General features: G+C 46.0%; 1 protein-coding gene across 44 annotated transcripts in view; it reads left to right on the forward strand.

The window, feature by feature from the left end:
• The first annotated feature begins 9,231 nt into the window (after positions 1 to 9,231).
• Positions 9,232 to 16,773, forward strand: part of RIMS1 (regulating synaptic membrane exocytosis 1) — a 335,729-nt gene continuing 328,187 nt past the window's right edge. For 9 of the 44 annotated variants that reach the window (XM_055809523.1, XM_055809526.1, XM_055809556.1 and 6 more), the window contains exon 1: positions 9,249 to 9,950. In XM_055809523.1, coding sequence (XP_055665498.1) covers positions 9,787 to 9,950 — 164 coding nt within the window. In that variant the 5' untranslated portion in view covers positions 9,249 to 9,786. Of the gene's footprint in view, positions 9,951 to 16,773 lie in introns of all 44 variants that reach the window. The other 35 variants (XM_055809537.1, XM_055809542.1, XM_055809541.1 and 32 more) reach the window with 8 other exon arrangements.

The raw sequence follows: 16,773 nt of genomic DNA on the forward strand, positions 1-16,773 counted from the left end.
CCATTTCAGAGAACTCCAAGAGGTTTACAGGACAGAACCATGTTTTCTCTTTTCAAGATCACAGTTATCATCAGCTGTGAATACACATTGCCATTAGTAATTCACCCGTTTCCTCTCTAAGTTTTTAGGTGAATACCACTTGGCCCTGGTGATTTGTATTTGTTACTTTTCATTCTATGTCTTTGAATTGTAATCCTTTCCAATGTTGCTTCAGTTTTCAGGCAGATGGTTCGCTGAGTTCTCTTAAAAAATGATGCTTGTGATGTAATGGCCCATCTTCTTTATAGCTAACCTGGATGCCAATAACCTATTCAGCTTCTCTGCCATGGCCTTGTCCTCTCTGACTGCTCCTTTTCTACTCCAGTTAAGGAAGTGCTACAAAATGCTTGCCAGATATTTTGCTCCTGATGGCCTGAGAGAGGAATTTAGTACTAAGTTCAGTTCCATTAGGAAGCTACTCCTCTGATTCCTTTTTGGTCTGCTTGACTATATTTTCACATTTCATCTACCAAATTTATGATCCTTTTAATTTTGTTTGAATAAAACTTCAGATTTTTAGATGATGCTTTCTTAATTCTAACAACCCGGCTTAGCCATTCCATCTTCCTTTTGCCAGTTTCCAGGCTTCTCCTAATACACAGAATGTAATGTTGTTGTGCTTCCACTCTGGTGTCCTTCAGCCTCTACACCACCTGTAACTTAATTCTCTGTTGCCCGTGGTGGAGTTTTTGGCTTTTTTTGTGCCATGGATGCTGGATCTCAGAAACAATTATTGTTACAGACTCGTCCTTCTAGAGGAAATTTTGAAACAGATCTTTGTCATCATCTTGTCAAGGGCTGCATTTCCTCTTGTGGGGTTGGTAGCCAGCTGATCCACTGACAATTTCATCTATGGTTTATGACCCTGAGTGAAGTTTCCCTCTTCTACACAGAGGTAGCTGAAGTGACCTGATACTTTCTGTCCTTACCAACTCTCTGACTTCTTAAATCTTAACTCGGCGTGTTTCTGCTCCTGGTTGGGAGGCTGGTAGTACAGACCCCATTCTATAGTCTTTCTCTTTGCATCTGGCACTTCAATCAGCTTCTGCGCTACTTGTTAAGGTGGTTAGTTTGTTAATTCAGCTTGATCCCAAGCTCTAACTAAACATGTAATTCTACTGTAACAGTAACACAGTATACTTTTCTCATCCCTTTGTATTTTGTACACTACTATTACAGCATCCCATGGGTACCTTTCTTCCCTCAGGAAGAAGAAAACCAACTGTAACTGATAGCTGTTCAATCACATCACCAGTAGCTTTTCATCCAATTCTTTTGCTTTCAGGACTGCAGCAGAGGTTTTGCTGCTGTGTTTTGACCTGAAGCCTGCTACTCTCACTCTACTAATATCAACATCTGAGCTCTACTGTTTGTCTGCTGCTCTGTTGAGCCCAAATGCTTTCACCTGCATTGCAAATTCATTAATTCACCATTTTCCTTATTCTGATAATCTTATGTTCTGGCACTTTGATTTTGTCTTTAGCCCAGAGGGCAAAAATATTGACTGTAACTGAAGACATTTTTATACTTGTTAAAATTTTTCTCCTCTCTAATTATGCCTTGACCACAAAAAGTGTTTCAGCAGATATAATTCTGACTATTTTTAACAGAAAACTACACTTACTTAGATATCCCTTTCGAAGTTGAATCTCAAGTATTACCCTAAGACCACACACCTTTCCTTTAGGAGTTCAGTACATAATCTTATACACCCTGAGATGGGGAAAAAACCTAGGCAGACTTTAATCTTTTCTTCCAGCATTTCAGCTTTTAAAAGTGACTTGCAAAATAATCTGAGAATATAATTATTTGGCAACAAAATGCCTATTGATAACCATCGGGAAGTAATTTTAAGAAAATAATTTCCAGGCATCATTGAATTATTTACTTCAAACTTCTTCATAAGTTTTTAATTTAGGAAACATGGAATTTCATATAAACCGTTGTATTGTTAGAATGTTGAAACTAGATTATTCAGGGCAAAAATTTTGACTGGAACACACTGATTTAGGTGCCACAGTGCTGAATTTTCTCTGTCTTTACTATTTGGTACTTCCTTCTTCTTAAAAAAGTATGTGTGTACCTAAAGACTCAGAATAAATAGAGGAGATTGTATATATGAGAGAGGTTTACCTCATAAATGAGAATATTGCATCTTTTTGGTAACTAAAATAACATTTTGAAAGAGAAAAGGGAACAGCTGGTTTCCAGATCCATATTGAAACCATACTTTTAATCACCTATTTAATCTCACCTGTCTTACTCTCTATTGCAGTGGACTACAAGCACTCAGTCTTCATTGTGACTCAGAGTACAGCAAGCAAGGGAAGACTAAGAGAAGTAACTACTTAGATTATTCAGCTTGATTGTAAGAGCACCCTAAGATGTGGGAGGCAGATGAATAGCTAGCCCACAGGAACTGGATGTGACCCTTTACTATTTTCTCCTCATTTCCAGTGACTCACTTGATGACTTGGGTAGTGTCACTTATTCAATCTGTGCCTCAGCTTCCTGAAATCAGTCTGTGCCTTAGCTTCCCTAATTATAAAGATGGTACAGCTGGTTGAGAACAGGGTTATCTCTGATGTGATTTTTTTTCTTTTTTTTTTTTTCTTTTTTTTCTGGGTACTAAATTGGAACAGCAAAAATCCAGATTATTTGCAAAACAAGTATTTCCTAAAATGTTGTGTTGGGATTATCACAGCTTTGTTTTTCAAGCTTTGTCTTTTAATACAGTTGTGCCTCTTACACTGAAGTATTTAACTTCTGAAATACAATATATATGTCACATTTTTTTCATCAGTGGTTGCTCTTTCAAGAATTTAGTGTAATATAATGTTCAAACAAAATGAATCAAAACATTATCAAAATGAAGAAATTCTACAACACAGAGACAAAACAGTTTTTTTCTCCAGTGATACAATGCAGTAGATGCTGACACATTTCTGACGAATGCTTTCATTTTGATGAAACTACATTTCATTTAGTCATTAACTCAGTACACATACTGGTTTTATGACATCTGGTTGTTCTTGCATCTCATCTGACATCTTTCTCATTCACAGGTAATAATTATCTTTCTATCCTTCCATTTCCTTCTCTTTTCCACCAATGCATCACTCCTCTTACAAATATCCCCTCTAATCCACATATTTCAATGACTCTTTTCTCTCCGGTGGTCTAACTGATTAAAATACTAAAGTTAAGTTCAAAGCAACTGTTCCAAGGCCGTGCTTAGGTTGAATTTTGCTGTTTCTCTTCAGATCTAAAAGGGGTGCTGTGCCTTAAAGTTCATTCATCTTTTCTGATTTTATCTATTGGATAATTAAAGGTATTTTTTCCTACAGACTTTGTCTCACTACTTCTTAAAGCAAACTGTTTCATCAAAACTCTTGTGCCTGTTTTAGTAATAATACTGACTTTTGAAGTATCTTGCCATTTACAAATAGAAATACATGAGATTGTGATGAGGTTGCAATAGATTGTACATCCTCCACTGCAGGAACAACTCTGAAGAATGACACCATCCTCCCCTCACTGCAGTCCTCTTACCTGCTGCTTCTTTACAGGCTGTCTGGGGAATCAGGTGTTTACTGCCAATTAGGCTTGATAAAACAGCAGGAGTTTCTTGCATTCTCTTGACAAGAGTATTTCTGGGCTGCTGGCAGCTGTTGGAGGGCTTCTGACTGCATGGACAGCATTAGACCTCAGTGTACTAAGCACTTTGTTCGTTTGGTGATTTAGACCTTACCCTTACTGCACTCTCTCCCGCAGTCATAGCATAAAACATTCAAGATTTTATTGAAGATTTTCTTTTGGAGCAAAAATAATGGTAAGATACTTAAATTGGCAGCAATTAGATTTTTAAAAAAAACCTTATATATTATAATGCAAAGTACATTTTCATTATATCTATAGGCTACTTTACTAATTATATTAGAACCGTCCAGCAAAGCCACTGGGGCAACAATAAATTTATTATTCTAAAAAGATATGGCCCATAATTATAGAAAATGTTGTGTTACTTCAATGCTTGAACTGAATCATTGCTTTTCCAACTGCCAGATTGCTGACTAAGAGTATTGGACTTCAGTTTCTTCTGTCTGAGCTGTAACATTTCTCAGACCTTCTGACAGATGGAAGAAGCTACTACAAACTTGGGGTCTTTCTGGGCAATGGCCATATGCAGGGTTCCCCTCAACTGAATGGGGTTCCATTGTGACTGAATGGTCAGTTCCATCACTTTTGCACTTTTTTTCTAGTTAAAGGAGAAAAAATGGAAACTGATCTCAGTACTTTGGAAAACGATGTACTTAAAACCTTGTTAGTATTTCTATGTTAAAAAATTATTATGAACAAACACATTTGGAAAGTAGTCAGACTGAAATAAGAATAAGCTCATAACAGATTCAAATCAGGAGTTTTCAAACACATTGTTGCGCCTAAAAGGGTGTATGATTTGGAGCTGCACATACAGAAGCATCATGTCATGGAGGAGGAAGGTGACAGTTCCTGTTTATGCATTTTTGGCAAGCAGCACCTGAAGGATGGGATGATTTTCTGGAGTCTGCTACACCAGAAATACACAGCTAAACAGGAAGGAACTGAGAAGAGCAAAGGGAATAATTAGAGACCTATGGGGGTGGGACAGGGTTTCTAGTCTATTTTTTTAAGGAAATCAAGCTATTCAGTCATGCTGTTTTCCTGTCAGTACTCCAGTAATAACATTTGAATCTCTTGACCAATTTCAAATAAGCCTGACAAAAAGAGAGAGGTCTAAAACCACTGAGCCTCTGCAAGTTTTATGAAGACCAGCAGCCAGACAGAGAAGAGTCAGATTAGTGCACTTGCTGAAGACCAGGTGGAAGTGTGAACTTGGCTGCTTTATTTGACACAAGAGAATCCAAAACTGTCATCCAAAACCAGGCTTCATAAGGTTTGATGCCAATGGAATGGCTAGTTTGTTGATCAGAGGGATTTTTTTTCTGGTTTTTAAATAATAAAATAAACTTGAAAGAAGACCAAGACTTCTGGCTGACTGTTTTTAAGACACTAATCACTGCAGGTTGTAGGCACTCATAAAATTATGCATAATAACAGATCTTGTTCAGAACATGCCCTGAAATCCCTGCCTGAAATGAACTCCCTTTATGCAAGTGGGTTTTGTCTGCCTTGAAAAGGACTGTTTCCATTTCTTCTCATACTAGAACTAGTTGTGACCTCCTTCTCTCTTAAAATACTGCAGTGCCACCAAACTTAAAGAAATGAAAAATCACGAATCAGATGCCAAAACAAAAACTGTACTTGAAAATCCTGATAATGTTAATAGAAGGTATTTTACTGTGAATTTGGTGTGCCTGAAATTTTTTAATTCCTTCAACTTCTTAGGTGAGAGAGAAGTCAGTGTCCCATTTTTACCAACCTATTGTGAGAAATCACATTGAGGCCTTGATGTTACAGAATATTTCATCCTTCATGACTGTCCCTCAGACAGCAAACCCCCCGCTCAGACTGAAAACTCTTCCACAGCTTTCACTATCCCCAGTGTCCCGTCAGGCTGAGAATGAGCACCACTCCTCTAGGGAAGAGACAACAGGAAAACCCTCTGCATTGTTTGTTTCCAGTTTCTTTCAGTTTGCCTCAAGCAAGAAAACAGACAATCACGACTGCTCACAGCTAGGCTAATGAAAAGAGCTTGAAAAGGAAATATTGTTGTAATTAAGAAATGTAAAAAGTGGCCTTTGGACAATCTGAAAGGAGGATATAGGGGAGAAGGAAAGTTCCTAAGATTGAGGCAAGTTCTAGAATCATAAAGAAATATGCATCTGTCATGCATGGGGTATTGTCATTATGAACCGAGAAGAAAAGATCACAGATTCTGTTATAATAACTGGCTTCTCAAGTTTAAGGAATTAATTTACCTGATATGTGACAATAGCTATATTGATATTCCATTTCTAGATTTCACAGCAGTCTTCCCTAGACAGGACTTCAGAGAAATGGAGTTAATAGGATGCCTGTCAGTGACAAGACTTTGGATGTTACTAAGCAGGGGGTATTCTTAGTAACCAGGCAATGAAATTCTCTTTAAGGCTCTCCTGTATCGTTGCAGCTTCTGGAAACAATGCATTGAACTAGGCTGGGCTTTCCACACATTGTTCGTTGGAGGACAGAGTCAGATATTTCATCTTTACAAAACAAACGCGGGCAAATCAGAAAATGACCACTGAATGTTTGAAGTTCTGACAGTAAGAGCTCAGTCTCTTCATGTAGCCCTATGAAGAATGAGATTACTTTTATGGTTTCTCTTATATGTCTCTCCAGGAAATTCTACTGCCTTTGTGAAAAAATAATGTAAAATCATTTGTTGTGCCTAAGACTTTGTAGGCACTAGGAAAAGCATTGCCTGAAGGTTGACGGAGGTCAGCCTTCCCAGCTAGTTGGCACTGGTGAAGCCACATCTGGAGTTCATGGCTCCCCAGTACAAGACAGACATTGACATACTTTGAAGAAGGTCATTGAAGATAGTTAAGGGATATGAAGATAGTTAAGGGGTTGAAGCATGTTGTATGGGGAAAGGCAGAGAGATGGGACTGTTTAGCCCAGAGAACAGAAGGCTCAGAGGGGTCTTACCAATGTGAATAAAGAAGCAAGACTAAGTCAGGCTCTTTTCAGTGGTGCTCAGTGATAGGACAAGATGCAACGGGCACAAACTGAAACACGGGAGGTCTGGCCTGCACATGAGAAAACACTTTTACTGTGAGTGAGCACTGGGACAGGTTGCAAAGAGAGGCTGTGCTGTCTCCATCCTTGGAGATAATCAAAAGCCATCTGCATGCAGTCCTGGGCAACCTGCTCTAGCTGACCCTGCTTGACCGGCGAGGCTGGACCAGATGACCTCCACAGGTGCCTTCCACCCTAAATCCTGTGATTCTGTGCTTTTCAGTAACACCGTTTGTTCACAATACGGCTTGATGCAAGTTTACACTCCAACTTCCGTAATATTTTTTTTAACCATTACTCTGCAAGAGTAATTTCAGCTTTACTTCTTAAGTTATAAGAAACTATATATATAAAACCCCCTTGTACTATTTGTGTTCATTTTGCATTTCACACACAGCAGTAAGAATTCACATGCTTGACCCTGCATTCAACAATTAATACAATAAAGCAGAACAGACACATACATGACTGTGTCAGTAATTAATAAGCAGAAAGGTGAGTAGGATAACTTAATCTCATGTAATATTTTCTTCATAAAAAATATTTTGGAGACATTTGGGTCTTATGGTCTTAGACCGTTAATATTTTGTTTAGGCTAGGCTTAAAGCAGCAACTCTTCAACACCAGGGCCACTGCTCTAGTGAATTAGTTCTTGTAGTTACTTAAGCTACATCTTTCACATGGCATACATGGATCTAAATTATCTGAAGGAGTGTGGACTAGCTATGGATATCTATAAGAACATAATCATGGTGTCTAGTATTACCATTCATGTCATGTCATGTCATGTTTTAGTTGTTTCTGATACTAAACATATGGTGGTACCTCACCATCTCTTCATCCTATTCTTTTCAGTCATGCTTCCTTCAGTTTTGAGATAGCTGCCGTACTTTTTGCCTGTTGGTAATGAACAGATAAATTCTTTAGCATCAGTCTATAACATGAAGGCTATCTTCCCTGCCAGTCACAGATGGTGGGAAGTGATTTTATTGATTTGTTAGTACTTAGCTAGAAGGATTACATCTAGTAGCAATAACATGGCAAGGCCCTGGGACAAATCACCACACGAGTTAGTGGGAGGGCCTGTGTCTTTAACTGAGTGTGACATTATGATATTTACCAGCCCTTCATAGTGCTTTGCTTATTAACACCACTGTAATCTCTTCTCAGCCATCTGTCGGTCATTCATGTTTCAGTTTCTTTCATGTGCTGGAAGAGTTGAGAGACTTCACTTTCTGAGCTGGACTTGGACATTACCACTCAAAAGTTCTGGTGGTCACAGTAGCGCTTATTATTTTTTTTCTTTTTAATTTGTGTTATCAAATTGTGTCCTGCGGAAAATCTCTTGGGTGGACACAAGCAGATGGCTACAGTAATTCCTCTCAAATTCAAAGGGTCGCAAAGGTTCATAGCTCTCAGAATTTGTGCAAGAGGTATTAGTGTGGCTGGCTGAAAGCTGGTCCCTCTCCCTATTCCAAACCCGGCAAATTTGGCAGCAAGAAGCATTGCACACTGCCAGCATGGATTTTTTTTTTCCCTTTGGTTCCTGCCCATCAGACGATCTCTCTAGAAACCAGAGCTGTTTCCATGCTGTGACCTCGGCAGAAGCATGACTGAAGAGGTCTTCAGTGTCAGCGTGTGTTAGAGGTAGTTCACATTTTATTTGAAAGTGCAGTTTTCTCTGTATTTCAGCTTTGCATTTCTAAGTAGCCTGAACGGTTTCAGTCACTGACAGGCACGCGTTGAGTGAGGGACCCTTCAGAGCCATAGGCATCAGTTTCTGGCCAGCGGATTACACGCAGATGATCTCCTGTAGAGAAGGGCCGTGGTGTCTGTTATCAGCTCCCCCAAACCAAGCTGCTCAGAGCTGGTAGATCACAACTTGACAGGGAAGGTCTCTCTGGAAGCGGGGTTTTGTTTCACTGTGCGTGCCCCCTTCAGCTGAACAGTCGGCACCGTGGCACCTTTCGTGGCCAGTTTTGGTGGGTCACGGCGGCGAAGAAAGGGCTCTGATGGGAGAGGAGAGTCAAGAGCGCTCGCCACCCCGCGGGAGGTGTGGGGGGGCCGCGGCATGGGTGCCGCTGAGTGCGGGGAGCCGCGTTATGAAGAAAGCGGTGGAGCGTGGGACGCCAAGGAGGGGACGGCCGTGCGGCGACAATGCCGGCCCAAGGCAAGGGGGCTGCGGCTGCCGCCCGAGCCCCAGGTGCGGGGGCGGGCCCGGCTCACGCCCGCGGGAGCGGCGGCAGCACCGGGAGCCCAGGGCTTCCCCGGCGCCCCGGGCAGCCCGCAGCGCGGCTCCCCCGCTGCTCAGCCCTTCCCACAGGCGGCCCCTGCCCGGGGCGAGGCGGCGGCCCCGGCGGGGACGCGGGCCGGCTCCCGGCCCCGACCTGCGGCGCAGAAGCCTCCGGGAGGAGGCGAGGAGGGCGGGGTGCCGTGGCCCGCGCCGTGACCGTGCGGCCGCGGGACGAGCGAGCGGGCGGCAGGGAGAGGCGCGGCCGGCACGGGCAGGGCAGGGGCCGGGGCCGGCAGCCCGTGAGACAGCGGCGGCGGCGCGCCCCAGACTCCGCCTCACCGGCCCCGACCCCCCTCCCTCCTCCCAGCGCCAGGCTCGCGGCGGCGGAGCGTTTCGGCGGTGGCGGCAGCACCCGCCCTTCCCGGCCGGCCCGCGGCGCGCACCGCCCCCCTCCCGCCTCCCGCACGCAGCCCGCCAGCGGCGGTCGGGAGCCCTCCGCGCCAAGGCACCCCCGCCCCGCACGCCCACCGCCGGGAGGATGGGCTGCGGGCGGCGGCACGGCAGCCCCCGAGCTCCCTGAAGCCGCGGAAACAAAGGGAGCAAAGCGGCAGCAGCCGCCGGGCCGGGGTGGATGCAAGCAACCATGAAAGGCTGGGTCTCCGCCTCCTCCGCTGCTGCCAGAGAGCTGCCGGCTGCTGCTGCTCGGAGGACTACACTGTGAAGGGGCGGAGGAGAGGCTGGCCGGGCTTGCCGTGCAAAGGTAGAAGGTGTAAGGGAGCGGCGGAGAGAAAATGTCTTCTTCGGTGGGGCCCCGCGGCCCTCGCCCGCCCACGGTGCCCCCCCCGATGCATGAGCTGCCCGACCTGAGCCACCTGACAGAGGAGGAGAGGAACATTATCATGGCAGTGATGGACCGGCAGAAAGAAGAGGAAGAGAAAGAAGAGGCCATGCTCAAGTAAGCAGACGCCAGTCATTCATTCATTCGGGCACTCATTCATGCGCCGATCGCCGGCGGGCGGGAGCGGGCGCTGCCACAGAGGGAGCCGGCCGGTGCCCAGGGCCGCCCGGCTTCGCCCTGCCCGGCGGCCGCCCCGCAGGGACCCCTCGCCGCGGCGGGCGCTGCGGAGCCCCGGTCCCGCTCCGCTTCCGACCCATAACTTCCTCTTCCCCGGCCGTCGCCCCCCGCCCCCTCTCCGGGCAGCCCCTCCCGAGGCGGCGCTGCCGGCGGAGCCCGGCGCGGCGGGACGGAGCGGGACGGCGGCCCCCCCCGCCCCGAGGGAGCCGGCGGCGCAGGGCGGGCGCAGGGCGACATGGGGGAGCCCGACATGGGGGTGAGGGGCGAGGTGGGATTCCTCTGGGGTCCCCAAAACCCCGCCTCTGCCAGGAGGGGCCGCTGGGTGGGGTTTCCCTGCGTGCGGGAGCCTCCGCGGCCGCCGTGCTGCCCCCGCCTGGCTCGGCCTCCGCTACCGCCCCCCGCGGGGCTGGGGCGGCCGCCCCCACCGCCGCCCCGGCACCCCCCGCCCCGCCCCGCGCCGCTCCCTCCTCCCGCCGCCTCCGGGCCGCCGGTCGCCTGCTCCGGGGGGTGGGGGGGGCGGCAGCGGCCGGGAGGCGGCTCGCTGTGCGGACAGCGGGGCGTTCGTAATTAGGCAATAAATGCAATTAGTCGCACCGCTCGTTACCGAGGGGAAGCGTGCGTGCGTGCGTGGCGGCGGGACGGAGGGGGCGCGGGGTTATCCCGCTGCCGGCGGCACGGGGAGGGGCGCGGGGTGTGGGTAGGTGCCATGTTTGGAAACCGGGTCCCCACGGCTCCTTTTGAACCTTTTCTCCGTTACACACACCCCACCCCCCATCCTTGCCAAACGGTGCATGTGACCACGTTTTCTAGCCTCCAACGTTACCGAATTGCTGCGAGTGATGAGAATAAACAGATTGAAGATGTGGCCTGTGGAGGAGAATCAGGGCTTCTCCTCTTCTGACTACCCGTCAGGCCTCTTTGCTCTGGGGGCGAGATGGCAGGAGAGGTGACTGGAATAGTGCAAACCTCTGACGTTACCCAGACCCTCCCTACCACGGGAGGTGCATCCGTACCTCGCTCTCTTCTGGTTGCAAACACCTGTGCTTGGAAGGGATGCTCTGAAGGTGTGACGTGATCCGGGTGTTTCTTTTGGCAGCATCGGAAATGCCCACTGGGGTGATGCGGGTGCCAGCTCTTCCCTGTGGCTTTCTCAGACGGAGGGAGACACCATGTCCCCACAGGCTCCTGCCTTCAGCCCCGTGCACCGTGCCTGGCGGAGCTGGGACAGACTTGCCGTGCATTGCTGTCTCAGTCCCTTCCCGCCGGTGCTGGGTGCTGGATTTTTACAGGGGCTGCTAGGGGTGATTGCAACAGGGAGTTTCAAGGCCCAGCTGCTAGTGTTGCGTATTGCCGAGGAGCCGGCTGGGTACGTGGTGCTTGGATCTGGGTCCAAGACCAAGAGTTCTGTTTGCTGTTCTCCTCATGACACTTGGGGTGTGGCTAGCCTCGGAGGTGGGGTGGTTGAGGCCAGAAGTGTTTTGCAAAAACACATTGTGTTAGTCAATGTGGGGAAACCCAAGTGGAGGATCCCCGCTCGGTTTCTATTTATCAGAAGAAAATGGAATAACGGAGTAGCTCAGAGGCTCTAAACTACATTTATCCTTCTCCCATTCCTTGTCCTCCAGCACAGCTACTTCCCCATAAATATTTAGCTTTTATTCCATGAAGAAGATTACTGCTTCTGTGATGATGCTGTAGAGCAATACGATAAATCTTACAGTCACTGCAAGAATGAACTTTTGTTGGTAGAGATGGTAATGTCTCATCCCTATTCTTGTTAACATGGGACAGAGCAAAAATTTCCCTCCTTCCCCCCCCCCCCCCCTCCTCCCCCCCCTCCTTTTTTTTTTCTTCTTCTGCTCTTCTTTTGCATTGGCAGTTCTGAATTCTGGACTGATACTTCCTTTTTTTTTTGTGAGATTATGGGAATCTTAATGTTCTGCAGTTTTACTAAATGAATTTAGGACACTTTAAATACAGTTTTAGAAGAGGCCAGAATTGTGCTTTGTGAATTCAACTTGAAATTACTTCTTATCTTGAAAGGTTTGTGATACCCAAGGTTAAAAGTTTTATTTCCTTACACCAGTTCTTTCAAATCATGGGCGTAATGGTCTAGGCTCTCCATTGGTCTGAGAAATTGTGATTTTACTCACAAACCTGTATATTCCCTTCAGCTATATCGTTGGTTTTCAAAAATTAGGTCACAGGAAATAGTTTTCATATGGATTATGATTTGACTTTTATGGAGAGCCACTAGGTTTTCTGAGATCTTTTGACTTTTCTGTATGCCCAGCACGCGTTTCCTTTTTGCGACAAGTTAGACAAGTTAGAAGGACTCATCTTTCCAGAGAGTAACTCTTGTAAGATTGGATTTTGAGACAAGAATTTACTTTCGTAATTCTGTAGAGGTTTGTTACAAATACATAACAGTGCTATCCAGATGACACAGCTATATTATAAGTCATATATCACCATCCCTTCCTATTGTCTTCAGTAAAAGTTTTTCTGATTATCCAAATGTCTCAGCAAAACAGCCACCAGTTATCATTTAAAACCACCTGGTGGAGAAATATTTCCATCTGTAACACCCACATACAAATCTGTAATGTCCCCTGGAAGCGAAACTGATCTGTGTTGCAGACTAGGCTCCCTTCAGTCCTGGGCTGATGAGGGGCTGGGTACGCGGTGCCTTATGAATCACAAGGGCTAAGAAGGGTGCAGCAATTCTCTCCTGTTCTGGATGGTCCCGATAGCAGTAAAAGTTCCTGAAACAGTACTTGTAATTTTCCTTTCCAGCACTCCTCATAGCAGGAAACTGTAGGAAGAATTCTTGGTTCAACTACTATATTCCTCACATGATGATCATAAAATCGTGGATTGGAGGGAATTTGAGGTGTTTCTGTGAGCAGACTATAATGGATTTCAGAAGTGACATCAGTAAAGAGGCTGTGTTCCTCTCCTCTGGCTCTGTACCTCTCTGCCTGAGCCCTGTTTCTGACTCGGAGCTAAAAGCCCTCTGCCAGTTCACGCTGACATCAGCACGTACTGCAGCATGCTAGCCGGGGAGCAGGGCGCTGTTACAGGGAGCAGGGCTGTGGGCACATAATGCTTTCACTGCTTGCACTGGAGAATGATAGAAATGCATGCTTCGGTTTGAAACTACTTGCTCGTCTGTTCCTGAGAGCTTGCCCTCTCTGTCAGCTTCTCTGCCTGCAGAGTTTTCTTCAGTAGTCTGAGGCTAACAGAGCTTGGCACTCCCTTAGAATAAAGGCATGCAACTTGTACTGGCCAGTGTCACTTTCTTTTTCTATAGGTAGATATACCTGGTCAGTGGCAGAGACCTCGTCCTCCCCTCACCCTTCCAATACCACATTTCAAGCCGCTGTGAGTGGTGTTTGTAGCGGGGGAACATGGTGCTGTCCTGTTCCTGAATGAACAGGTGACCTGTTGAATACCTTGAAGCAATGCATTGAGGAGTTGGGGCTTTTGTGAAGGTTCCTCCTTTTATTTTTTCTTTGAACAGGTGTATTGTGGCATTAGCTGATTGCCTTGAAATTGCCTTCACTTCCAAAGGTGGGTTTTGCATTCCTGCTGTAATAGGGGCAGTGTCACTAGGTACTCCTGAGAACATACCTATGACTTTGTGAAGTGGGGTCACAGTGTGGTGTAGGGCACTGAGGACTCAAATCCACATAAGCACTTCGGTGCTTACCTGGCACTAAGTAGAAACTGAGGCACCTTGACCGCAGTCCACAAAATCTTTCTGTAATAGTGCATCTGAGAAGCTGCATGTGCCTGTGTGTCCAGGGCATATAGGACCAGGGCATGTGAGTACCTTGGCTGCTGAATTGCTTGCTGTCTGTCTTACACCTGGGCCTGTTTGGGAGTCACAAACTATGTCATCATATGCATAAGTCCTCGGAAAGACCTGATGCTGATGCGGTGCGTCTATAATGCGTATTGATACTCAGTGCTGAACTCAAAGTGCTGTTGTCACAGCAATGGCTGCTTTCCTAACATGCAGGGGACAGGCAGCGTTACTGCTTCCAGCTGCTTTAGGTGGAGTAGCCTGGTGGTTCGAGAGTGCCTGCCTAAGTCCAGTACACTTAGTAGCCTGAAGAAATAGTGTCCTAGACAAGTGCCATCGCATTACAGTTTGGTAGAAACAGTTTGGCTTCCTGTACAGGGGAGAATGAAAAGTTTATGGGTCCAGAAGCCTAACTCAATGTCAAGCCTAATAGGCAGAGCTCCACTTGCAGAGAGAGGAGCTGTCTTGCTCTCACGTTGCATGCGTCTGGTTACCCAGGAGTCTGAGAAGTTTAAAATACTGAGATCTCTGGGAGTAGGAAGGAGATCCTCCTCCCTCTCAGCTGAACGAACTCCTCTGGGGGGCTTCAGAGCTTTGCTTTTTTATTCCTCTGTGGTTGGGAGACCTTCACCTTCCTGCATGGCAGGCTTTTGACAGCACCATGGAGAGCAGGCTGTTGAATAGTTAGAGTTTTACCATGGTAGACTCAACTCTCATCCAGTCTTGTTTCACTGTTTTACAGTGACTGTACTGTATTTTGTGGGTATCTCTGAAGACTGTAGTCTCTAGCAACCCTTTTCATTGGGGCTTGGCCTTACAAACCTAAGCTTCTGCTGCTCCTGTATGTATAAATGTTTGCATAGGACAGTGGTAGAATGTGCCATGGCCTCCCCTGCAGACTAGTTCACATTGGAGATGTTTACTCCTGTTTTACATGGTAGATACTCCTGTAGCTGAAAGACAAGAAGTTTGTGTTGAGTGGCTGATGCCTAGCCTGAAGTCCAGACGTTGCCCTACTGGTGGCTGACGGGGCTAACAGATTGTGAGGAAGCCTGAGAGGGAGGGTTTTCAATGAGGCTGAAGAGAGAAAGTAACCATCATTTTACAAAAATGGGGCGAAAAAAAAAGCATTTTAAAGGAAAAATAGTTTAAACGTTTAAAGTGTACATTCAAACACTAAATAGCCTGAGGGAACTGTATTGTTTGTGGGTATAAGGTGCCTTGAAGTGAAACAACCCCAGTTAATATACAGGAAAATTAAATCATAGAAAAGTCACAGAATTACATGTATTTATATATGTACCTAAACTGAAGCATGCTTATGTGCAATTGTATGCCTTATCTCACTGGATTAGTTAAGTACTAAGTGCAAACCATGGCAGCTGGGAACACAGCTAGCTGAGTTCCAGTTCTATTCTCCTGTGGACTCTCACTGCCCAACAGGACCATACACTGGGACAGCCAAAGTACTTTTCTCCACCTCTGATGGAACAGTAGCTTATGAAAGGGGCAACAGCTATAAATCAACCTTAGACAAAATTTTGGCCAGAAATGAGAAGAAGCTTCCTTGTTACCATGGCAGTCATTTTCTGGAGCAAATTGAAGTGGGAACAAAAGCTCTTACTACCCTTCTGATGGGATTTAAGAAGCTTGTGAAAGAGATTGCTTGCTGAGGTAGTGGCAATGCTGGGAAACTTAGGTTGAAACAGGAGGTTCTTCATAGTTTTGTAACCCTGAGAAGCTTCAGTAGAGAAGCCTGCAGGTACTTGGAACCTTCCCAAATATTTAAAGAGTTATTTCAAGGTTTTCCATGGGAGTGGCAGTTGATAATTAGGAAGAAATTGATCGTAACACCCTATTTTGACCACCTAGTGAGGCACACAAACTTGATTTTGGTAGAATTCAGGTCTCTAGAATCAATAGGGATATTGGAGCTGCTCAGTTTTCAGGGCTGCCAAATCCTGAAAGTCACTTGCAGTTGGTGAGACTCTTCAGAGATTGCAAGATAACCCCTATATAATTTCCTGTGTGCACCTGGAAACTTCCAGCCTGAACTGCTAGTTGCACTAACACCGAAGATTAACAGACTGGCCCAGAGGCAAGAGCTCTTAACCAATTTCCTGGAGACTGTTGGTTACCCTCTCCGTTTCTAACACTTGGACCACACCTAACATTGTCATAAACCACAGAATACTGCTCAGAGCACAGCGGCAGCTGCTACCACCCTTATTTTGTGTAGTACTTACGGGAAGTAGGGTTCCGAGACCTTAGCCTGAATGGTATAAATCACCTGATGGTGATTTCCCTTCTGTAAACAGTAGGGAAGGGAGAGGTAGGATCATTCTTCGTCCTTTCTGTTGAAACTGGGCCTGTATGCAGAAATAAAAGCAAGAGTTAAGGGGCCATCATGAGGAAGTCTGTCTTTATCCTGTCTTTAGGATAAAGGATCTAAAGCCTATCTTTAATCTCACTGAGAAGACAAAGGAGGAGTCGAGAGATCTGGGAACCGGTTGTGCATTTGGCACCAAGGAATTAAAGGATAAAATGGATAATACCAAGACTCCCTCTTTTGAGTCAGACTCCTTCTCGCTTATTCTTTCTGTGGTCCCATGAATCTCACTTTCTGTGCAGTGGAGCAGGAGGAATGGAGGATGCCCTCACCTTTGCTGCTTGAAAGTCTGTATTTCTTCCTTTGCACTTAAAGGGGTTTGGAGCCACCATGTTTGAGGCTCTGTGATGGAGCAGGGAGCCGAGTGCTGGTTGTTTACTGTATGCATGGGTAGTTTAAGCCCCTAGAATTACCGAGACAGACCAAATATTGCCTTGCGCCTCTTCCTGGCAGTGCCAACTCTGATCCTGACACTTGAGTGTAAAAATTCATGGTGAAACGATTTT

Source organism: Falco peregrinus, chromosome 7 (assembly GCF_023634155.1).
Source record: "Falco peregrinus isolate bFalPer1 chromosome 7, bFalPer1.pri, whole genome shotgun sequence".
Taxonomy (NCBI): Eukaryota; Metazoa; Chordata; class Aves; order Falconiformes; family Falconidae; genus Falco; species Falco peregrinus.